Raw genomic sequence first — 26,143 nt, 5'->3', positions numbered from 1 at the left:
CGGTTTACGGACGATAATTTTACGCGATAACGTCATAAGAAAACATTGATAAAAAATTGCATACTTTTTAATTTTCAAATATTATTTACAGCTTTAGCAAATTTTATTTAAATAATTTGTTTAAATATAATCATGAACAATTAATTTAAAAGCCCGCCTTAACCTGTTTGATATTACAGAAGATTTTCTCGCACGGTGGTTGGCCAGTTCGTGCACGCTCGGCTCAGGCGGAACGTGACAATTTTTTGTGCGTGTAGCCGGCGTTCATCGATTTATAAGACGTTATCACGTCAAAAACATTAAAAAATTGTTCCTTTTTTAAAACCTTTCAATAATAATTATGTTTAATAGTTTAATAGGATGTTAATAACCTAATCAAACCTAAAATTACCTAACCCCGTTTTCCTTCAATTTTTGTCAAAGTTGGTGCAATCTATGCACTTCGGATAGTTTTGGAACAGTATAATGCATCTCGTGTCCTGATGTAGGCAGGATAACTAAAAAGAAGAAAACGTAAAGTAAGTGCACTTGATGCGCTATATGAAGTTTCGGAACAGCTACTATGCTTTGGTGTGAACTGAACCCTACCTAACACAACCCAGGTTAAGTTAGACTAATTTTTATTTATTTCCCATAATGTTTCTCAAATTGGTGCATTTGATGTGCTTCGGGTAGTTTCGGAACAGTTATGATGCAGTTCGTGCGCTAATGTAGGCAGGGTGGTTTCAAAGAACAAAAAGTATAGTTAGTGCTACATGTAATTTCGGAACAGCTGCTATGCTTTGTGAACAAAGTTTGGGAAAATTGTGTAAGCAATGTTGGCTTCATTCTGTTATTCCGTGCCATGCAACACACCACTCAAACATGCCCCAATGGTTGGCGAAAAAAAATCATATAATATTTGTATGGCGAAAATAATGAAATAACAGTATTTTTAATGCAAACAATTGACAAGTAAGAATGAAATAATAAATAAAAATATGCAAATTAATGTCAGCGTCAAAAAGAATAAACAAAATTGACTCTGGATACAAAAATAGAATAAAGAAAGGATATGTTTAAATGCAGGTTGAACACACCTTGTAAATATTGGCATACACACAAAACATCATCGTTGGTAACAACACACGAGCTGAAACTTCAACACTCAATAATTATTTTAAAAAAACTCCCTTTGGACACAGCCTACTGGCGTAGGTAGGTTTTGAAGTACTTACTTATCGTGGAAACTTCTGGAACATTTTAATTATCCAATATTCCAAAATTATCGATAAACTTTTACTCACATTCTATGCAGTGAAAATGTTCAGAATGTTTTAACTCAATGCATCCAGCATTGAATAGCATAAAACGATTTTTAATATTATGCCTACTAAGGTAGTAGTAAATTTTATTTTTGACCTGCAAACACTATTTTTTATCAGTTACAAAATTTGCTATGGACCAAGGCTTGGAAAAATATTAACATACTCTAAATAAATTCGAAAAAATTGATAGTAATAAATATTGAGATTTTTTTATTAAAACTCCCTCTGTTTTTAACATCCGACGCAAATAGAGGGGTGTTATAAGTTTAACATGTGTATCTGTGTATCTATCTGTGGCATCATTTCTCCCAAACGAATGAACAGATTTTGATTTATTTCTTTTTTTGACGTGACAACGTCTAATAAATCGATTAACACCGGCTGCACGGACGAAAAAGTGTCCCGTTACGCACATTGTCCCGTTACGCCGTGTCCTGTTACGCTCATTGTTCGCTTGCGCCGCATATATCTCTCTTCCACTCGATTGGAACAGCCATTGATTTGACTTTTTCCAGGCACATTAAACTGGAAAAACTCCCATTCGTTTCCTACTTTTCCTATCATCATCCTATCCTTAACAGAATAACACAGATTGGAAGAAGTTAAATAGCTAACATGTATAAAAGTTATAGTTAAAATAATCTGTTCGTTAAAGTATTAAACATATTTGAATTAATGAGTGCAAATAAAAGTAAATCTATCAATTATATTGTAGATTAAATTTCACTCCTTTGTATCCATACAAAATAGTGATGATTCAATAAAAATGATTGAATTTTATTCATAAAAGTATGCAATCATTTCATCAATGTTTTGTTATGACGTCACGTTAAACTATCGTCCGGAAACCGACTTTACAGACAACCAATTATTTTTTGTTTGAAAGTTGACTTGATCGAGTGTGTTCTTAGCTATGAGTCAAGAAAATCTGTTCAGCGGTTTGAAGATCATCAGCTCTTTTCTAGTTGATGAAGGTATGTGAGTAACTTCCACAGGTCTGATCGACTCGATAGTTGGTATCCTGTTACTTTAATTATATTGTAAGAACATGGCAACCTTTACCTGATGCAGTACGGTATGGATGGTGTAGTACGGTACAGACTACTAAAACAAAACACTAGTAAAATACGGTGATAGTGTTTAATGCATTTTAATTAATATTAGCTTCAAGTGAGAATTGTTGTCCGGACAATTTTAAATTTTTTGCTTTAGTAGTTCGTCTCATCAAAACAATTTTTCCGCATAAGGTTTTAGAAAATGTTTGGAAATATTTTAATCAATTATAACGGATTTGATAGTACCTATACCCAATATAGTGTTATGATTTTTTGTGTCTTTCAACCCTTATTTTCATCCCTTTTGGAAATGGTTGGTTACATAAAATAAAATTGAGAGAAAAGTTTTAGACCAAATTTGGGAAGTTAAAATAAATAAAAACGGATTCAATAGTATCCATGGAACGAAAGTTTCATTATTTTGTTTATTCCAACCCCTGTTTTTTTTCATCCCTTGCTGAAATGGTTCGTTTTATCAAAAGTTGCTTGAAAAATAAATGATTTAGATAAAAATTACACTATTTACAAACACTTTTAACGAATTCGATGGTGTGCCTACTTATGGAGTTATGACATTTTTGCCCTCAAGCTCATGTTTATTTTTTCTCCACCCTTTGCAGTTATGGTTGGTCGTATCAAAAATGTATTTAGACAAATGCTTTTGGAATTACTCCTGCGAGCTATAATCCGTTCAAATGGATGCGATATTTTTCATATTATAGAAGTTATATAGCTTTTTTCTGTTTTTAAAAAACGTTCCTCATTTCTACCCTTTTTGGTGGAATTTTTACCCATTAACAAACTCGACCAGGATTTTCCGTCCCTATATTTTATGTATCAGTTTGGAAGTGATTTGTGCGAAATTACGGCAGTTATAGTGTCCACAACAATGTGACACCTATAGATATATTTATAAAAAAATGAGTCGACTATGGTTTTGGAGTCTATGGATCATGAAACGAAGAACTATATAAAAAAATTTCAGGTAGTCGCACCATAGTAACGGCCACAATAATTAATATATCTTCTAAATCTACCTGATAAAGTTAAGGTAGTTTCACTATCATAAAATTTCATTTGGCACACCAATATGTTTGGCATGCTCCCTAATGTGTACAAAAGTAACTATGGATATGTGGGTTTTTGTAAGTACACGTGGGCCCGCCATCTAAATCCCACATTTCCGTTCATCGAATTCGGTTTCATATTGACGAAATGTTGAATATCGATAGCTTACATATTTTCAAATAAAAAATAAAAAAAAAATAAATAAAATTAACCATTTTAAATAATTTTTTAAAATAAAATTAATGTCCTCTGAAAGGAAAAACACCCAGAAACGCCTGGCCGGCTGACAAGTAGCTCAGAAAAGCAGCTCAACCACAGTCCAGTACCGGTAAATTACTGGTTCGAGCAGGAATGTTTCGCAAAAAAAAAATTCTCAGCGCCCATCAGACTGCAATACCCTATGCCAGCGCCAGCAGTTACTTCCTTGTGATTAACGACCGTCTGCGAGATACGTTGTTGCCTTAAAAGGCCGCTCCAATCGGAACAGGTTTGCTTCCGCAGTTAAATCACTATGATTGGTGTACAGACAGCAGGCACTGTGATTGGTGTGACAACAGCAGACACTGTGATTGGTGTCCCGACAGAAGACACTGTGAGTGGTGTCCCGACAGAAGACACTGTGATTGGTGTGACGACAGCAGACACTGTGATTGGTGTCCCGACAGAAGACACTGTGATTGTTGTGGCGACAGCAGACACTGTGATTGGTGTGACAACAGCAGACACTGTGATTGGTGTCCCGACAGAAGACACTGTGATTGGTGTGACAACAGCAGACACTGTGATTGGTGTCCCGACAGAAGACACTGTGATTGTTGTGGCGACAGCAGACACTGTGATTGGTGTGGCGACAGCAGACACTGTGAATGGTGTCCCGACAGAAGACACTGTGATTGGTGTGACAACAGCAGACACTGTGATTGGTGTCCCGACAGAAGACACTGTGATTGGTGTGACAACAGCAGACACTGTGATTGGTGTCCCGACAGATGACACTGTGATTGTTGTGGCGACAGCAGACACTGTGATTGGTGTGGCGACAGCAGACACTGTGATTGGTGTCCCGACAGAAGACACTGTGATTGGTGTACAGACAGCAGGCACTGTGATTGGTGTGACAACAGCAGACACTGTGATTGGTGTCCCGACAGAAGACACTGAGATTGGTGTGACAACAGCAGACACTGTGATTGGTGTCCCGACAGAAGACACTGTGATTGTTGTGGCGACAGCAGACACTGTGATTGGTGTGGCGAAAGCAGACACTGTGATTGGTGTCCCGACAGAAGACACTGTGATTGGTGTACAGACAGCAGGCACTGTGATTGGTGTGACGACAGCAGACACTGTGATTGGTGTGCCGACAGCAGACACTGTGATTGGTGTACAGACAGCAGGCACTGTGATTGGTGTGACAACAGCAGACACTGTGATTGGTGTCCCGACAGAAGACACTGTGATTGGTGTGACAACAGCAGACACTGTGATTGGTGTCCCGACAGAAGACACTGTGATTGGTGTGACAACAGCAGACACTGTGATTGGTGTCCCGACAGAAGACACTGTGATTGGTGTGACGGCAGCAACACTGTGATTGGTGTCCCGACAGAAGACACTGTGATTGGTGTGACAACAGCAGACACTGTGATTTGTGTGCCGACATCAGACACTGTGATTTGTGTGCCGACAGCAGACACTGTGATTGGTGTACAGTCAGCAGGCACTGTGATTGGTGTGCCGACAGCAGACACTGTGATAGGTGTGCCGACAGCAGGCACTGTGATTGGTGTGGCGACAGCAACACTGTGATTTGTGTGGCGACAGAAGAAACTGTGATTAGTGTGACAACAGCAGACACTGTGATTGGTGTCCCGACAGAAGACACTGTGATTGGTGTGACAACAGCAGACACTGTGATTGGTGTCCCGACAGAAGACACTGTGATTGGTGTGACAACAGCAGACACTGTGATTGGTGTCCCGACAGAAGACACTGTGATTGGTGTGACGGCAGCAGACACTGTGATTGGTGTCCCGACAGAAGACACTGTGATTGGTGTGACAACAGCAGACACTGTGATTGGTGTGACGACAGCAGACACTGTGATTGGTGTGCCGACAGCAGACACTGTGATTGGTGTACAGACAGCAGGCACTGTGATTGGTGTGACAACAGCAGACACTGTGATTGGTGTCCCGACAGAAGACACTGTGATTGGTGTGACGGCAGCAGACACTGTGATTGGTGTACAGTCAGCAGGCACTGTGATTGGTGTGACAACAGCAGACACTGTGATAGGTGTGCCGACAGCAGGCACTGTGATTGGTGTGGCGACAGCAACACTGTGATTTGTGTGGCGACAGAAGAAACTGTGATTAGTGTGACAACAGCAGACACTGTGATTGGTGTCCCGACAGAAGACACTGTGATTGGTGTGACGGCAGCAGACACTGTGATTGGTGTCCCGACAGAAGACACTGTGATTGTTGTGGCGACAGCAGACACTGTGATTGGTGTGGCGACAGCAGACACTGTGATATGTGTGCCGACAGCAGGGACTGTGATTGGTGTGACGGCAGCAGACACTGTGATTGGTGTCCCGACAGCAGACACTGTGATTGGTGTGGTGACAGCAGACACTGTGATTGGTGTGCCGACAGAAGGCACTGTGAATGGTGTGGCGACAGCAGACACTGTGATTGGTGTGCCGACAGAAGGCACTGTGAATGGTGTGGCGACAGCAGACACATTGATTTGTGTGCTAACAGCAGACACTGTGATTGGTGTGGCGACAGCAGGCACTGTGATTGGTGTCCCGACAGCAGACACTGTGATTGGTGTGCCGACAGCAGACACTGTGATTGGTGTGCCGACAGCAGACACTGTGATTGGTGTGCCGACAGCAGACACTGTGATTGGTGTGACGACAGCAGACACTGTGATTGGTGTCCCGACAGCAGACACTGTGATTGGTGTGCCGACAGCAGACACTGTGATTGGTGTGCCGACAGCAGACACTGTGATTGGTGTGACCGCAGCAGGCTCTGTGATTGGTGTACAGACAGCAGGCACTGTGATTGGTATGCCGACAGAAGACACTGTGATTGGTGTGCCGACAGCAGGCACTGTGATTGGTGTGCCGACAGCAGGCACTGTGATTGGTGTGCCGACAGCAACACTGTGATTTGTGTGGCGACAGCAGACACTGTGATTGGTGTGCCGACAGCAACACTGTGATTGGTGTGACAACAGCAGACACTGTGATTGGTGTCCCGACAGAAGACACTGTGATTGGTGTGACGGCAGCAGACACTGTGATTGGTGTACAGTCAGCAGGCACTGTGATTGGTGTGACAACAGCAGACACTGTGATAGGTGTGCCGACAGCAGGCACTGTGATTGGTGTGGCGACAGCAACACTGTGATTTGTGTGGCGACAGAAGAAACTGTGATTAGTGTGACAACAGCAGACACTGTGATTGGTGTCCCGACAGAAGACACTGTGATTGGTGTGACGGCAGCAGACACTGTGATTGGTGTCCCGACAGAAGACACTGTGATTGTTGTGGCGACAGCAGACACTGTGATTGGTGTGGCGACAGCAGACACTGTGATATGTGTGCCGACAGCAGGGACTGTGATTGGTGTGACGGCAGCAGACACTGTGATTGGTGTCCCGACAGCAGACACTGTGATTGGTGTGGTGACAGCAGACACTGTGATTGGTGTGCCGACAGAAGGCACTATGAATGGTGTGGCGACAGCAGACACTGTGATTGGTGTGCCGACAGAAGGCACTGTGAATGGTGTGGCGACAGCAGACACATTGATTTGTGTGCTAACAGCAGACACTGTGATTGTTGTGGCGACAGCAGGCACTGTGATTGGTGTCCCGACAGCAGACACTGTGATTGTTGTGCCGACAGCAGACACTGTGATTGGTGTGCCGACAGCAGACACTGTGATTGGTGTGCCGACAGCAGACACTGTGATTGGTGTGACGACAGCAGACACTGTGATTGGTGTCCCGACAGCAGACACTGTGATTGGTGTGCCGACAGCAGACACTGTGATTGGTGTGCCGACAGCAGACACTGTGATTGGTGTGACCGCAGCAGGCTCTGTGATTGGTGTACAGACAGCAGGCACTGTGATTGGTATGCCGACAGAAGACACTGTGATTGGTGTGCCGACAGCAGGCACTGTGATTGGTGTGCCGACAGCAGGCACTGTGATTGGTGTGCCGACAGCAACACTGTGATTTGTGTGGCGACAGCAGACACTGTGATTGGTGTGCCGACAGCAACACTGTGATTGGTGTGCTGACAGCAGACACTGTGATTGGTGTGCCGACAGCAGGCACTGTGATTGGTGTGCCGACAGCAACACTGTGATTGGTGTGCTGACAGCAACACTGTGATTTGTGTGGCGACAGCAGGCACTGTGATTGGTGTGCCGACAGCAACACTGTGATTGGTGTGCCGACAGCAGACACTGTGATTGGTGTGCCGACAGCAGGCACTGTGATTGGTGTGGCGACAGCAACACTGTGATTTGTGTGGCGACAGCAGACACTGTGATTGGTGTGACGACAGCAGACACTGTGATTGGTGTGCCGACAGCAGACACTGTGATTGGTGTGCCGACAGCAACACTGTGATTGGTGTGCCGACAGCAGACACTGTGATTGGTGTGCCGACAGCAGACACTGTGATTGGTGTGGCGACAGCAACACTGTGATTGGTGTGACGACAGCAGACACTGTGATTGGTGTGCCGACAGCAGTCACTGTGATTTGTGTGGCGACAGCAGACACTGTGATTGGTGTGACGACAGCAGACACTGTGATTGGTGTGACGACAGCAGACACTGTGATTGGCGTGCCGACAGCAACACTGTGATTTGTGTGCCGACACCAGACACTGTGATTGGTGTGACGACAGCAGACACTGTGATTGGTGTGCCGACAGCAGACACTGTGATTTGTGTGCCGACAGCAGACACTGTGATTTGTGTGCCGACAGCAGACACTGTGATTGGTGTGACTACAGCAGACACTGTGATTGGTGTGCCGACAGCAACACTGTGATTGGTGTGCCGACAGCAGACACTGTGATTGGTGTGACGACAGCAGACACTGTGATTGGTGTGCCGACAGCAGACACTGTGATTTGTGTGGCGACAGCAGACACTGTGATTGGTGTGGCGACAGCAGACACTGTGATTGGTGTGACGACAGCAGACACTGTGATTGGTGTGCCGACAGCAACATTGTGATTTGTGTGCCGACAGCAGACACTGTGATTGGTGTGCCGACAGCAGACACTGTGATTGGTGTGACGACAGCAGACACTGTGATTGGTGTGCCGACAGCAGGCACTGTGATTTGTGTGCCGACAGCAGGCACTGTGATTGGTGTGCCGACAGCAGTCGCTGTGATTGGTGTGCCGACAGCAGGCACTGTGATTGGTGTGGCGACAGCAACACTGTGATTTGTGTGGCGACAGCAGACACTGTGATTGGTGTGACGACAGCAGACACTGTGATTGGTGTGCCGACAGCAGACACTGTGATTGGTGTGCCGACAGCAACACTGTGATTGGTGTGCCGACAGCAGACACTGTGATTGGTGTGCCGACAGCAGACACTGTGATTGGTGTGGCGACAGCAACACTGTGATTGGTGTGACGACAGCAGACACTGTGATTGGTGTGACGACAGCAGACACTGTGATTGGTGTGCCGACAGCAACACTGTGATTTGTGTGCCGACACCAGACACTGTGATTGGTGTGACGACAGCAGACACTGTGATTGGTGTGCCGACAGCAGACACTGTGATTTGTGTGCCGACATCAGACACTGTGATTTGTGTGCCGACAGCAGACACTGTGATTGGTGTGACGACAGCAGACACTGTGATTGGTGTGCCGACAGAAACACTGTGATTGGTGTGCCGACAGCAGACACTGTGATTGGTGTGACGACAGCAGACACTGTGATTGGTGTGACCGCAGCAGGCACTGTGATTGGTGTGCCGACAGCAGACACTGTGATTGGTGTGCCGACAGCAGACACTTTGATTGGTATGCCGACAGCAGACACTGTGATTGGTGTGCCGACAGAAGACACTGTGATTGGTGTGCCGACAGCAGACACTGTTATTGGTGTGCCGACAGCAGGCACTGTGATTGGTGGGCCGACAGCAGACACTGTGATTGGTGTGCCGACAGGAATCTCACGCAGACGCGAACACAGACGACGCTAGAGTGATTTAACTCTCGGCTATCTCAAAATATATATTCATTTTTTTTCAAATGAATACGTTCCTCCTGGCATACTTGACTTCCGTGTTTGAGAACCAGTCTCCACTGAAGGCAGATGCTCTCGTCTTCCAGGTGCGCGTGAGAACCTAAAGCGCCACCGAATAATTGTGTGAGTGAGAAAGAAAACACAATTTGGATCCACTTTGTATTCCCTGCGAGTGTGGAAGGCAGTGGAAAGAAATTTGTGGCGTGTAGAGATTTACAATTAGTCAACCAGAAAGAAAGTATTTTCACATTTAATAAACAATAATTTTTTTTTTCCTATCATCGTACTTTACTCAATCCAACATACGTGTTAACGTTAACGTGTTTACTAGTTTTTTTTCCATGCAGAACCTTTAAGTTTTATGAGTTTTATTATTAATTTTTTATAAAATGGCAAGTTTTCTTTAACAATTTTTTTTTCTTTTTTACTATTCGGAACAAATTTTGGCCTTCGTAGCACTGTCAAATTTCATATAAAAAAAACTATTCCCTCAGATAAAATGTAGCCTAGGCCGAGGTCCTATAACGTTGTTATTTTTTACACAGTAGGTAATTTTTTTGTGGTTTTGGCGTTTGGATTGGTTTCCAAAATCCTTACAAAGGAATCATTATTTTAAAGGATAATAAAACCTAAATTTAAAAAAAAAATTCAATAATTACTCGAATTGTTTATATTTTTATTGCCATATTTAATTAGATTTAATATATTTTAAAAATATAAAAATATTTACTTTAAAATAATTAAATACTGGGTAACTATTTATCGCAGATGGACATAAAAAAGATATATGAAAACACAACTCCAAACTTGTTGGTACACAGTACACGTATAGAAGGCAAAATGTCACTGAACATAGGTTCAGAAATGCTTCTGCTTATTGCTAGATCTGTTACGGTGTACAATGATAAACACTTTTCCCTTGGTTTTTTTTTTTTTAATTTTTATTTTATGTTGGAAATCGTGTATACGATAAATAACACAGGATATTTATTGTTTGTGGTGAATCTTACCAATATGGCATTCTACACAACATGGATCCAGTGTATCAAACATGCTAAGTATTTGAATAGTCTCTTTATTTCGTCTAAATTTACGCGATAATATAGATTTAAAAAAATTGTTGTGATCTGCAAATGACTTCAATTTTTAATTGGAAAGAGCTATTATTTTACGAATCACGTAGAGGTGTAATTAAAAAGCTATGGAGAAATAAAGCGCGGATTTAGAGAAGTCCCGTGATCGAATCCATGTCCAACCATTCTGAATTTCGGTTTTGCGTAGTTCCCTGAATCACCCCCATGAACATTCTGGCCAATCTTCTCGTGACAGGCCATAGCTTTTCCATTGGTTGCACGTGGTCTTCAGTTCCGGGCAAATTACTGCAGCAGACAGATGCAACAACAAGGGAAGACTACTTTCGTTGTATTCTCGCTCTGGTATCGTGTGTGGCCATACAGCCAGATTCTGGACTGCTGGTGTACCATCAGCATTATCTCTTTCAGCCCCTCAATCAAGGTCATGTAATTCAGTGCTCTGTATGAGCTAAGATTCACTTCCAATATTGTTCATTATACTATAGCTAGTGATTAATATATAATACAACATATATACAAAATGAAGTTAAAGATTTGGTCATTGCATTTCGAAAACTGAACAGTAAAATTTCATAATTATCAATGCAGCAGAGTAATTTTTAATTAAAACGGATGCATTTTTTTAAACATATTTATCAGGGGAATCCTAAATCCTAGAAGATTGACTGGATATCAGTTGCTAGACTAGAAAAGAATGGCACATTTATAACAATGTGGTAAACCGATTTCAAGAAAATAAATGTGGAAACATATACCACTATTGCATTCCCTGCGAAAAATAATATGTTTATATTTTTTATGCAAAATAAAATACTTTGGTAAAATTAGCATTGTTTGTTTGCAGTTGCCATACTTAAAAAAAGATTTTTATATTTGTAAATTGGAAACTTTGTAAATTTGAAAATATTAATTACATCTAAGTCACTTAAATTAAATTAAAATATTAATATATATATTTTTTTAATTTGCTTATAAATAATTATACTTTTAAGTACCTACATATGTAGTTTTTAGTTCAGATTTAAAATTCAAAAACCTGAGTTTTAAAAATAAATACACACATGCACACGTTATAACTTATGTGTTTATATATATTTATATAACACCAGACTTTATATAGTAGCAGAATTATATTTTCCAACAATTCAAAACACAAGAGAATTTTTTTTTATATTTGGAGTTACCATTATTGTTTTAAAAATTACAATTTTCAAAAAGATAGAAAATTAAAAAACAAATGTTATTTGTAAAATAAATTTTTTCTTTTAGCAAAGTGCTAATATATATATATTTTTTATTTGGTTGGCTAAAATATTAATCTCTGTTAGGACAATAGAAAGACCTGAAATTTGAATCCCATAAGATATTTAATAACTAATTTTGTTTTAATTTTTTTAAATATTATTTCTTATTATTAAGTTTTATATCAGTAGAGCGAAAAGTAATTTTAAACACATGAGATACTAGGTAAAAGTTTAAAAGTTAGTAACATATGTTGTAATTTTATGTGTGCTCAATACAGAGTGAGTCCGAATTCGACCAACAAACTTCGACAGTATGTTCATCAAGAGGAAATAAGTGAACAACATCTATAAGACTTACAGTTTAAAATTCTTCACAAATCGAGTATTCTTAGGGCCATGCATATTTCGCGAAAAGATTCCGAGACTAGCTGAAAGTTAAAACACTGTAGCATCGTCTGTGTTTCGTGATTGGGTGAGTTTCCTTCAGATACATGACTATTGTTAAAACACCAATCACAGTAATTCATTTCGGAACCAAATGCGTCCTGTGTGGCTCAGCCAAATAAGGCAACTACTTCTCTCGCAGACGGCCGCCAATCACAAGGAAGAAACCTGCTGGTGTGGGTATACCTTGTTGCAGTCTAGTAGGCGTTCAGATTTATTCGCGAAAAATGCCTGCCCCTAAGTATACTTCTTAGAAGTGGGAACCGAAAAACTTTTTTTTTTTTTAAATAATACAGGAAGTAATTACAATGGACCACTGAATGTCTAAATAATATTTAATTGAATGATTTCTACAAACCACTCGAAATTTGTGGCTGTAAAAACAATATATATTTGAAATAATTTGGGTTATTAATAAGTCACAAATATATGTACGAAGTAAAGGTGTTATTCCCAAATATCTAAAGTAGATAATTTGCCACAAATTTCGCATTGACTGTAGAACTTCATTCAATAAAACATAATTCATATGCTCAGTGAGTCATCTCAAATAATCTCTATGTTATTTATGATAAAAATTTTGTTCAGCTACAACTTCAATACGTGTACCAGCCTGAGAAGCACTTTAGACCTCATGTCGTATAGAGGTTTCCAACTTATTTTGTCGTGATGAATCTGCAGGAAAAGATTATCGGTTGACAATGGCTCATTCAGTATATTCTAAACTTACGTCATAAGTAGAGACTTGTCAAATTCGCGATTTCAAATCCCTAAAGGATAGACTCCATGATCCTCTATGCACTCATGCAAATTACATCTGCAGATTGGTTACCGACTCGTAACACCTGTTGACTGGAATGATCGTGATTCGCTAATTCTTCTGCTAAAGATGTTTCATTAGCCCAGAGTCCTTCAGATAAACTGTGGCCCAATCACTGAAGCAAAATAATGTCAAAAGTATTTGGACTCTATCCTATCGCGAAATGAATCCGCGAATTTTACAGGTCTCTAGTCATAAGTTATCTCGATCAATAAAAACTGTTTTTAAGTAAAATACAGTTTTATATATTTAGATTTAATTTTCTTTTAAAATAACCGTAATCATATTTTTAAAAATGGCAAAAAAAATTACAAATTAAATATGATTCTCTAACTAGCAAAACTTGGCTTCAAGGTTTTCATACTTTAAAGTTTAAAATATTTAAGACAAATAAATATCTTTTAGAAATATTATTTTGGGTACTTTTTAAAAAACTCTTTTTAGTTTTGCTATTGCATTTATAACATTTATATAATAGCAATTTTAATAAAACTAATGAGAATATGTGTGTTTTTTTAAGCTACGTCATATTAACCTAAAACTAGCCTTTTGCTGCCCTGGAATGTACTTCCGATAGAACACTGTTTAATCTAAAGCATTACAAGCTTTTCCAAGTAAAAAAAAGCGAACCCATCTATGCACTAACATTACAACAGCCGGTATTTTAATTTTATTTAAATAATATTTAATTTAGTCAGTTTATTGACAGTTTATTGACTTAAGAAATTATCTTCGAGGTTACAATCGCCCATTTTTTTTACAGGTTCATTAACATAACTAGTTTTTTTTTTACGGATCTCTATTCATGGATGCGATAAAATTTATATTATTGCCACAAAAATTTTTTTCTAGAATCTTATTAACAGAAGACGATTCGCAGGCGTTTTCGTGCTGTTTACGAGAGCTTAAATCTTCAGTCTTAAAGACAACTTTCGAAAAAGTCCTGCGGGGTTGAAGGATGTGTTTTGTTTTTATTCTTCGTGTGGCAGGAAGGAGAGCTATTCGCGTACTTGGAAGGTTAGACCAAGGGCAAGTGCAAAAGTACGAAAGACGTCAGAGGCCCCTGGTTGGTGGACAGTGGACATGGTGACAGGGGGACAGGGGGGCCAGGGAGGACAAGGGGGGAGGCGCGCGGAGGAGAAAGTGCAGCCAACCCGACGGCGCGGCAGGACTCGCGAGCTGTTATCCTTGGCACGGCCGGCTCGCGGGTTTCTCTCTCCATTACGTAAGTGCTGCATCAGTCCGAGTGGCGGTGGACCGGCGGGCCGGGTTGCCCGCCAGGACTCAGTTGCCCCGGCCGCCGCGACAGGGAGCCAGCGCGCCGCTGCTGACCTGCCCATAAGGTACCTGCCCGGGGCTCCGTGAGGCTTAGCCGTCTCTCCAGGGACTTCTCCTCCAGCCAACCAGCACCTGTTCTCCTTTTCCTCTCGACGACAGGCGATATTTCATCATTGCCAATACCCTCAAAGTCATTCGTAAATATATATATATATATATATATATTTACAATTAGTTACAGCTCGTGCGATTTGTAATTTGTCACTAACGCCAGGTCGACTGGAAGCTAGCTATCAATGAGACAGTTTTGGAATAAATAATCATTTTCCGATGCACGAGTAAGATATTTCAGCAACTATTCTTCTTCCAAAAAATAAAATAATATTTTACAGAATTTTTAGTAATTAGTAATATAAATTACTCGTTAAAATCGTTTGATAACTTTCCACATATCTACAACGGCAAAAATTAAGAAATTTTTGTAATGTTATTGTGTGCATAACATTACTCCAATAAAAATGTTAAATTTTCGAGGTACTTGATTTCGCAATTTTCGTTGACCATAGAAGCGTATAATTAGATCTGTGATAAATTTTTGTAAATTTTCGTTGTTCCTGCCATACATGTATAGAATTATGGCAAAGAAATTTTATATTATTTTTATCTTACATTAAAACCCTAAGATGAAGTGCAACTATCTTCCTTATAAAAACAAAGCATCCATAGTAAAGATTTCAGTAGGTACGTCATGGTTTGTTAAATTTCTGTAACTACACTAGAAGAAGCATTTATAGAATATTTAATTTTAAAGTCTTTACTACCGAGGTACTTATGTCTTACAATACCTATATGTTGTAAGTTTACACTGTGCCACTGTGCCACTAATCCAGATGACATACCCTAAACAAATAGTCATAAGTCTATCACAGTATTTTTATATTGATGTTTTTTAAATTGGGTCACATTGTGATGAGATCATAGCAATTTTTATTTATTACAACGAGAAATAAGTGATAAAAGGAGATTCCATTATTCTAATGTATATAGTTTATTGAAACCCGAACTCTGTAATCCACTGTTTTGCAGACATTCAAAGAGCAATACATAATAGAAGAAAAATCGACAGTTAATATTAGGCAAAATTCTAGAAAAAAATTTATCATGAATAAGAGTACTTACAAATGTTATGCCATAAACAGGAATTTTTTATTTATTTTTTACTCAAACGAATATAAAATGTGTTTAACAATCTACTGAGTGTCTTTCTTGATTCCTGTAGGTATAACGTAACAGTAAAATATTGTTATTTTAAATTTTAAATTTTTGTATAAAAATTTATTTTTACACCAATAGAACAAATAAACGTATTTTATTTGATGGTATTTACATGTTTAACAAAGATTATTTAGATTATTTGGAATCATTATTCTGTTTTTCCGTTCAAAATTAATGTTTAGTTTATTTTCCAAACAAAAATAGCAAAAACAAGCTCAACATTAAATCGACGAATGAATAATAAATACATTTCTCAAGATTATCATCATGGCATTTATATTATTTTAACTACTGTAACAATTATATTAAAGAAAGAATGTTCTGAAGGTGTCTTAAGATAGCAGTTACAATGTTTGTAATGAACAAATAACTTATTATTAAACATTTATACCACAGTTAAAAAATAAATTTTTCGATGATATATACATAACGGAATAAATATAAACTTGCAGCGCATTATTAATAGCAGCAAAATCAAGGTGATAAGTCAGTATTATTGGAACTTTTTCTATACTAGTTTTCTTGGCACGTGAAAGGTGTAAATAGTTTCAAGTTTGTTGCAATGTTAAGATCATGGACACTAATTATGATGCATTGTAGAAAATACGTTGGGTTTACTTACAAAAAAACACCCGGTCGTTCTTGAAACAATCTTGTTTTACAAAAATGGCATGTGGCAAACAAACCGGTTCTTACTCTGACGTCAATAATCCTGCAGGTACCCGGTACACGTCGCACAGTTTCACAGCGTGGGTAGAGGAGAGAGAGAACGAGTCCTTTCTGATCCTGATTCGTGGTGCAAGAGGTATGTGAAGTCGTTAATAAAATAATCAAGCCGTTACTCTCAATTTAAATGACGTGAATAGTTACAGCGAGATGGGAATTCTTACATTCTTGATGCGATGTGAACTGGAATCAAACTCAGGAGGAAATGAGCATTTCCTTGTCGATTTTACCCGCAAAATGCCTATACTGAAGATCATGAGGCTGCCACAGAGTATAAAAACTATTAGCAGATACACATCGGTTGTCAACGTAAAAAAGGCGTGCTTTGCTAAATAAAGCAACTAAAAATTTCTCAGAAACAGACAGTAGAAATGCGCCTCTTAAAATCACATGGTTGTATTTGAGAAGGATTTTTCCTGTAAAAACTGTATACACCGTATCAACTGTATTTACCCATTTCTGTGGCACTCTTGGATCAATTAAATTCAAAAAATGTAACATCAATAAAAGATACAAAAATATTGATATATAGTAATATATTGATGTTAATTCTAAATATATTATTTTTGTTGTATCCGAAAATTACATGCATTGTTACCAAACACTCCCGAACTTAGCTTATCAAAATTAGAATAGATTAAAATTACTTAAAAAAAATATTGTAATTGAAGTTTATTACAGTCAGACAAAGGGCCTTATTGGAAACAATATTCTGTTACTTTTAGTTTGCTAACACTATCGTTTTAATTAAATAATAAAATATAAAATAAATGGAGAGTCGAGTGATATATTTTTAAAATTTTCAAATTTCAGGGTGAAATGTTTAATACAGCTATAAATTCATGTCATTAAATATAAATAAACACTGGCAGGAGAAAAGGTGTGCGATGTTTTTATTTGACATACTGTGGCTATTTTACATTTAAAATATTTCTTATTATTTCTTACACATAAAATTTTGATATTTAATTTTAAATAATTATATTTACGATATTAATGGAAAACTTGACAATATTTGACAAAGCTGTGTACAGAAATATAAAATTCACATAATAGAGTCAACTTTTTAAAACATAAAATATGATTATGTTTAATACATTTTTATTGATATGATAATTTATAATTGATATGATAATTATAATGTATGGTAAGAACAAATATAGTTATATATGGGCCAGATTATTAGTTACATTATTTATTGTTTCACTGTAAGTAGAGTGAAAATTTTTTTAAAAGTTAACATTAAATAATTTTAATTAATGCTGTTTCTGATTGGAATTTTTTTTAGAAGACTGTTTTGTCATTTTGTGTGAAAAACAAAGACTTCAGTAGTTTTGATACATGAATCATGGACGCAGTATAATTCTGAGGCATTTGACATGAAAGACATTAGAACCATCGATTACTTTTAGCTCTGCTTTTATAGGAAATACTACAGAACAAAATTATTACAAATATATTTGAAGATTTATTTACTTTTGCTTAAGGTAAACTAGTGAAAACACTTCGTTTATTCTTCCAACAGCAGGAAATATTAAAGAAAACATCTACACGGCTTCTGTGTATTATTTTTTGTTAATTTTAACTTATCGCTGGCAATTCCATGATGACATACTTTAAAAACTAACTTATAAATTTAGGAAAGGAATAAATTATAATTTAATGGTAAACAGCCATCCCAGCAATTCTCAGTAGTATTTCGAATAAGCCAAATAAAACATAGTTTAGAATTAAATGGAACCAAATTTAATTTCAGGCCCACCTTGTGTAATTACAATTTATTTTTTCTACCTTGAAATCTTGTTCGGAAAACATTACTGATGTAAATCCCCAAGCAACAAATCAATAGTAAGTAGTTTTTATGAATGTTTGCTTCGGGAAGTTTCACATACCTAGAGACCTCGCTCGTATTTTCACTCGCATTGCTGCATAGAATTTTCACGTGTACTGTCACTACTTCCTTCTTGAAGTGAAAGAGACACTGGTGGCAAATCTTAACGTCAGAACTTTCCTCAGGTAAAACGTCACACAGTCGCGGGTTTTTGTGTCGATGAACTTCGATGATGCTCAAGTGCCATTTTGAGTTAGTTATGCATTAACGGCTAGCCATGCGTGACGGAAAAAAAAAAGTTTCTAAGGGGCTACAAATAAGCTGCTACATTGCTAGTTCACACAAGAGAAACTCTTTTAATGAGCGGCGTTAGTAGCATTTTGTTCATCCAATAGCTGTCCATGTCCCTCCCCTCCCCCCAAAGAAAAGCCCCCTGGCATAATACCAAGTCGTCAGTATCTCATATAAAATAATTCCTTATTTATGCTTAGAGAGTACAATCGAGCGAGGAAATACATGGGGGAAAAATACCCAAAACTTTCATAATTTGTGTGGTTTTCGATAAATTAAAATGGCGCCTGTAACGAATTTTAAGTGCTACCACCCAATATGATTCAAAGCTATTAGATGAAAATAGTTGGCTCTTTCACAAATACCTCTTCGTTAGTTTTTGTCATAGTTTCTGTTCCTGTCCCGTTATGTTAATTCTCACCATAAAATAATGAATTTATTTCAATGTACTTTATGTAAATGATCTGTATACTCCAACCCTTGTCATGGCTTGCCGATAGATTTTAATTTATCTCCCTGTTCACTTCTTTGTTTATTTAACATATGTATACCATTGACAAGGTTTTTATCTACAAGAATATGATATTCAGTTCTATATATACCTAGTAGTTTTAACCTATAGCGATTATAATTATGCAGAAGCAGTGCATAAACGTTGCTTATTTCTAATCTGCAGTCTGTTGTTGTTTATAAAAAAAACTAAAAGATCTATGTTAGTCTTTCAATGATAAATATCCTTAGAAAAAAACTATTTTGCTATAAAATATTACAAATTTACTTAAACCAAGCAATATAAACATAACCCCTAGCAGAAAATCATATTTAGTTCAGTCGTCATATTTACATGCGGCTGTGTGAACTAAAAATTTGTTTATTTAATAACATAAGTAATTATTTCTGGCCCATTCCTTCTTTCAGGTGCTGTAGCAATGCATTTGTGTACAGTCACAATTTTTGTTTACTTTTAAAAGAGATAAAGATATGTTTGTATCTTTAAAAGTGTATGTTCGTAGTACTTCAACATAAGTGCTTTAAAAAATAGTTAGTTTTATTGGTGCTGAAAACTTCAAGCATTCAAAATGGAAACCAGTTAACTGCAGCCACTTAAGTGCTTTTCTTGCTAATGGAAGGTCCTCGCTTCTGAATAATCCACTGAGCCCGAGACAGGCCGTGACCTGTGTCGTCGGGCCAAAGTGCGTGGCAAATGGTTTTGCGAAGAAAGAGTAGGAGATTCGCAAAGAAAGCTTTTTTCAAGGGAAAGGATAAGCACAAAAAATATGGCATGTCCATTTTAAATTTTTAAGCCACATGACATACCACGTTGTAAAAAATTGTTTATCTACTTACTGGCTGACAAGACAACTCACAGCTTAAACCGGTGGCTTTAGAAGCATGACATTTCGCACAGGAGTTCCTTATGCAACGTAGGTGAGCAATAAAAAAAGGATTTTTGAAAATTCATCACCAAAGGTAGTTAAATAGAGGATGAAAGTTTGTATGGAAGTCTGTGATTTTTTAAGGTTAGACATATGGAAATTGGGGTTTAAGCTTCTGTTTAAGTCAGTTGTATCAGCGGTTTTTATATTCATAAATAAATAAGGATCAAATACTTGTTTTGTGTTTTAAATTTTCCTTCAACAGAGATCAAACTTTGGAGATTTTCTGTTTCTATAAAATTGTTTGTTTCTGAAGTATTGTAACCGTACTACCTGCCAACTACGTCACAGTGGCAGCGAGTCACTATTAACTTCAGGTTCTCCATTAACTTATGTACAACCAACACTGAACTATATAGCCTAAAAACCATTGAATCTAAAATAACGTTTTTTGTTACGCATATCTCCCCGCCACTAATTAATGAAAGCCCACAAATTTATTCTCTGCAAATGTTAAAAGTTCTTGAATCAACAAATAAATTTTAATCATGCAATTGTCTGCAAAATTGAAAAAATGTGTGTCTCTTAATTGCCTCTCAATTTGCGTTTGAAATTTTTTATCTTTATCGATTGCCTAACGTTGGTTTAAAAACTTGTTCATCTAAAACGACACAACCTTTAAGTGTTTTGTGGCCTTAAAAATGCCCGTTTAAGATCCCTGTTGTCACACATCGATTTCTAAAGTTTCTAAAGCACAATGAAGAAATCGCTTCGTGAGAGCTTGTGGGTCAACCTTATAGTCATCATCGCTGATACAAAAATTTTATATTGCTCTTGACTCTTAAAGCAATCTGAAACTAACACCTGTGGTAATTCGTATGACAGGACAAACCTGGGTTTTCAGGAAAACATCTCATACATGATCATGCCACTGTGTTTTATGCTATTATTCGACTCCTGCCAGAAGACTCCACGCTGCTATTCTTTATCTGTAGGGTCAGGCATTTGTCGCGAATAAATCTGAACGCCCACTAAACTGCAACAGTGTATACTCGCACCAGCGGTTTATTCCTTGTGATTGGCGGCCGTCGGCGAGAGAAGTCGTTGCCCTGTTTGACCGAGCCACTCAGGACGCGTTTGCTTCCACACTCAGTAGCTGTGATTGGTGGTTTAACAATCGACTTTTGCCTGAAAACAAACTCGCCCAATCACGAAACACAGACGATGCTACAGTGTTTTAGCTTTCAGCTAGTCTCGGAATCTTTTCGCTAAATATGCATGCCTCTACTTATCTGTTATAAATCACTGTTAATTCACGGGCTTTTCCAACAAGGAACTAACACAAATAAACGTAGCGATTTTCGTTTGTTCCAGATAACTTGATCTTCGTGGAGGCCACGCCAGATTTCGATTTGTGGGATGCCATGTACCGTCGATAAAATGACAAACAAATTACGTGGATGAGGAAAATGTGTGTTTTTGTTTTGGGAATAAAAAGCATTTACTAACACTCAAACATTAATTTTGTGGATTCATGTTGAAAGAAAATTAAGTTATACGAACATTACCGTAAATTTACGAATATCCACGGATCGTTTTCGGACGCGTATTCTTTGTAAATTTTAAGTGAACATTTTAAAGAGCGAAGGTTACATAAAAAAAAGTATTGATCTTTTAAAAAAAAATGTTATTTACACATGAAAAGAGACACACTTGCAACTGGCTTGATGTAAGCTTTTGGACATACGCCATTGCTAAAGCACATGTATGTCTGTAGAAGAAAACTACAAAAAACCAAAAGACAAGAAAACAAATTAAGCAAATAATTTCTGTTGTCAACAGGATATAAACACCACATAATATTCCATAACAGGAATATGGTCAACAAACAAAGAAAAACAAAGAAAAATGGACTAACAGAACGAAAAAAAACAACCCACAAATGATGACAGCACAAAAATATTGAACCCAAAAAAATTCAGCACAACTGTTGAAACGAGACAAAAACACAGAGAAACGATAATACTTGCAACTTGCAACTGAACATTTAAATTTTCTTCTGGAAATAGTTTTCACGTGATTCCCTGTGGAAAGAGTCAGAATGCGAGGTAGGGAAGAATAAACGAACTCCGGTGGATGCAGCTGTTGTATTGTTTGATTTCATCGCGCAAACCGGTGATTGGTAGAGACCGGAAAAATTGCGGATAGGCTGAAATTCAAACATGTGTACAATTCTGCTGGTTCTGCTATTGGCTCGCAGTTTAACTGGAGTTCTCTGGGCCAATGAGAGACTATCGACCAAAGAAGCGTCGAATCACAAGCTACCCAGTTGAGACGCCTCACAAGTTAGCACCCAATGAACACGCGTATTTACTTGAGATGTGCAGAGGATAATGGAGGCTATCCTAGAGGTCATTGAATTTGGGAATTTTTCCGGTCCCTAGTGATTGGGCCAGGTAAACTAAGTAACTGTTGGTTTGATGCGTGTGTGTGCGTGTATGAGCGGAGCAGGTGCGTACAGACACACACTGTGTGGAGAGCAGGGGACAGGTGGCAAGTTTCGAAGACAACCCGTTATCGTACGGAACTGCTGGCCACGGGAGGGTTGTGAGCACCTGCTAATGAAATATCACGGGCCGATCGGGCGCGTTCCTCCTTTCACGTCCTCCGGATCTGGTTCATCTGCCCCTGGTCCTGTGATTACAGTTCGTATTTGAAAATACGTTCAGAGCTTCGGGCTGATTTTCGTCATGCAATCACGAAAATCAAACAAACGTGCTGGCAAGTATTGAAAACGTCAAGAGATCAGGATAAAACTTCAAAAGTTAAAATAGTTAAAAAAAAAATAATGTATGTAATATATAGAGACCGAAAAAATTCTCAGATTCACTTCGCGTTCTGCCAGAATCCAAATACATGTAGCTTCATATTACTTCTGTTATTGGCTCACAGTTTATCTGAAGGACTTACAGCCAATGCAGAACCTTCAACCATACAAGTATCGAATCGGAAGCAGCCCAGTTGACGGGTCTCACAAGTTAGTAGCCAATGAGCATGTGGCATTGGCCCGAGTATGTAGGGGATTGTGGAGTCCAGCCTAGAGGTCATTGAAACCGCGAATTTTTCCAGTCCCTAGTAATATAATGTTCGAAGCCTTGTCTGAAGTAGCTTGGCTTCTATGTTGCAGCCTTCATCCTGGGCGAATAATTCACCGGCGTTTCGGTCGACATTGCAGTCGCCATCATCAGGAATCACGTTGTTTATTATTTAAATGCTTGTTTATAATTTTGTTTAGTATTAATTTGTCCGCAGATGGCATATATTTGTTTTGCACTAATGATAATACTACGATGACATTTCCTAACATATTTCTATATGAGTATTTTATATATTATTTTTAATGGAATTAAAGCTTCTTACGTGCAAAGCTTCATTTTATCTTTACTGTAAAATTGGTTTTCAGTTATGCAAATATCTAACGCCTAATAACAAATTATTCAGATTCATTGAATTTGCTTGTATGATTTAAAAGGTAGATCATTTAAAAATCTTTAAAATATATTTTGTTATATCTATTATATTTCAATCTCACATAACTTTTCAAATTAAAATAAAATATTTTCTATTATTTTTTTTTAAATAACCCTTGTGAATGTTTGATCGTAATAAGATGTTACTTACACTAATTAATCAATTTAACTACACAGTGGCATTTTTACTGCTGTCCCTACTAAATTTAAAAAAATATATTCCACGGCTTATATTGTAATATTGAGAATGTGTGCATCATTTTATTTAACTGTCCAAAACATGTTATAAAAAAATTATACAGGTAAAGTGTAAAATATTGTCATTTTAAAAATTGTTTTAGTCTCATTATACAGCACGTCGATTATGTCAATGTTGAAGGTAACTTACTTTTTTGGTAGAGACGTTTAATGGTTGTTGTAATATATTATTGCCTGACATTGTGGGCTAAGGAGGGATGAAGTAACTGGAAACCCTGCTCTGTCAAGTACACTCCTGGCAAGTACACCAAGTACACTCCTAACAAGTACATCTTCTCAGTGCTGTGTTGGTTTCTGGTGTGGATGGTTTTGTCCTTTCCCCGATGTTACGTGGACTGATTCCACAGCTCGGTAGAAGTATACCAGCGTTCGGGCTTACCGTCGTAATTAAAAAAGAAATTTGTAAATATTACTTGTACTGATTGTATATTCCGCTGGTTTGAGTGAGGCATTTAAATCAGAATTCGTCCCAACATTTTTATTTTGTTTTATAAACATCAGGCAGCGTTTATTGCAAACCGACTACAACTACATCAGTAAAGACATTAGTAATTTTTCGACCCACTCTGCCCTAATGTTGTTTAAAACCATTTGGTTTGCTGATATATTTTCATTTGCCTTTTCTGACATAAAGCTGTTGAAACTACCATTAAACAGTGGAATGTCACTGGAAAAACCGTTAAAACTGTTCAAGACGGAATGATAATTACGTTAGATTCAATAGATTCTCAGCCAAATACTCTCGATGAGTGGTATTTATCAGTTACGTGTTTCAGTGTGCTGAATACGTATTAAGAATCTATGAAAATGAGACCGATTAAACTGGAGAACATATATTTTAAAATATCTTCTGTATGACTTGATGTAAGCTTTTGGACATACGCCATTGCTAAGCACATGTATGTCTGTAGAAGAAAACTACAAAAAACCAAAAGACAAAAAAACAAATTAAGCAAAAAATTGCTGTTGTCAACAGGATACAAACACCACATTATATTCCATAACAGGAATATGGTCAACAAACAAATAAAAACAAAGAAAAATGGACTAACGGAACGAAAAAAAAAACAACACAAATGAAACATCATTTGTGGGGTTATTTTCGTACTGTTAGTTTTTTCGTTATCTTCTGTTTTGGAAAACTATTGTGTTTGTTTCGTTTTTTCGTTTTGTCGTGTTTTTGTCTCTTTTCAACTGTTGTGCTGAATTTTTTTGGGTTCAATATTTTTGTGCTGTCATCATTTGTGGGGGATTTTTCGTTCTGTTAGTCCATTTTTCTTTGTTTTTTGACCATATTCCTGTTATGGAATATTATGTGGTGTTTGTATCCTGTTAACAACAGTAATTTTTGCTTAATTTGTGTTTTTGTCTTTTGGTTTTTGTAGTTTTCTTCTACAGACATACATGTGCTTAGCAATGGCGTATGTCCAAAAGCTTACATCAAGTCATGTACTCCCATTGCACATATCATTCAAAGATAATCTCCTGTATGCTACACATACCGTGTTCCCTGAGGTTTTATGCGGCCGCCAGACGTTTGCGAGGTAATTGTGGTGAAAGGCAAGTAAGGAACTTGCGCAGTTTTTAATAAAGGCCTCGCCCAGCTGAATGGGTTTGCAGCTCGACGTTACAACCACATATGAATGCCATTGATATCTTTATAACTGGTTTCCTTTATTTTTCCTGTTATTTTTAGAAAACTAGAAGCAAAACGAGTTTTAACATGGTAAATACGTACAACTTAAACGTATTATTTATATTAATGTATTTTAACATAGGTTTTTATTAAAGCTCTATCTCGCCATGTTAATTATCTCTGGAGTTTTAAAGTCTAGAATTATTGTGTTATCACTAGAAAAAATGATAGTAGTTACAAATTAATCCGCTGTATTTTTCATTGAGTTATTTCGGAACTTACCCCGACATCAGCTGGGTTCGAAGGAGCGCCGAACCTTCAACCTTATATATATATACATATACACACACACACACACACACACTAGCTGCAGTACCCGGCGTCGCCCGGGCTAAACACACGGAGCTTTATTGTCTGTGAGTTAAAGCAAACTGGATAGCGCTATATGAAAGTGTGTTGGAAATAGAGAAATGTCACACAATTACTGTTTGTATGTTTACGGTCTATGATTTTTTATTAACCCATGGCGATCGGTTATTTATTATTTATTATTCATTATAAATTATTAAGACCATTAATCGAAATAAAAACTATCCTAT

At 37.8% G+C, this 26,143-nt stretch overlaps 2 protein-coding genes across 4 annotated transcripts in view; both read left to right on the top strand.

Annotated features, from left to right (window-relative positions):
• The window catches only part of LOC134538832 (protein scarlet), a 463,007-nt gene that overhangs the window by 222,937 nt on the left and 213,927 nt on the right, over positions 1 to 26,143 (top strand). The window lies entirely within an intron of this gene.
• LOC134538789 (uncharacterized) lies at positions 2,221 to 14,708 on the top strand. The gene is made up of 14 exons (XM_063380281.1): positions 2,221 to 2,281; positions 4,231 to 4,326; positions 4,474 to 4,677; positions 4,798 to 4,893; positions 5,040 to 5,189; positions 5,552 to 5,755; positions 5,875 to 5,997; positions 6,091 to 6,213; positions 6,442 to 6,510; positions 6,710 to 6,832; positions 6,952 to 7,074; positions 7,168 to 7,317; positions 7,519 to 7,587; positions 14,422 to 14,708. The coding sequence occupies exons 1-14, from the start codon at positions 2,221 to 2,223 to the stop codon at positions 14,706 to 14,708; spliced, it is 1,878 nt and encodes a 625-aa protein (XP_063236351.1).

This window comes from Bacillus rossius, chromosome 14 (genome assembly GCF_032445375.1).
Source record: "Bacillus rossius redtenbacheri isolate Brsri chromosome 14, Brsri_v3, whole genome shotgun sequence".
NCBI classification, from domain to species: Eukaryota; Metazoa; Arthropoda; class Insecta; order Phasmatodea; family Bacillidae; genus Bacillus; species Bacillus rossius.
Note: the sequence above shows the minus strand (reverse complement) of the source record. Positions and strands in the feature narration are given on the sequence as shown.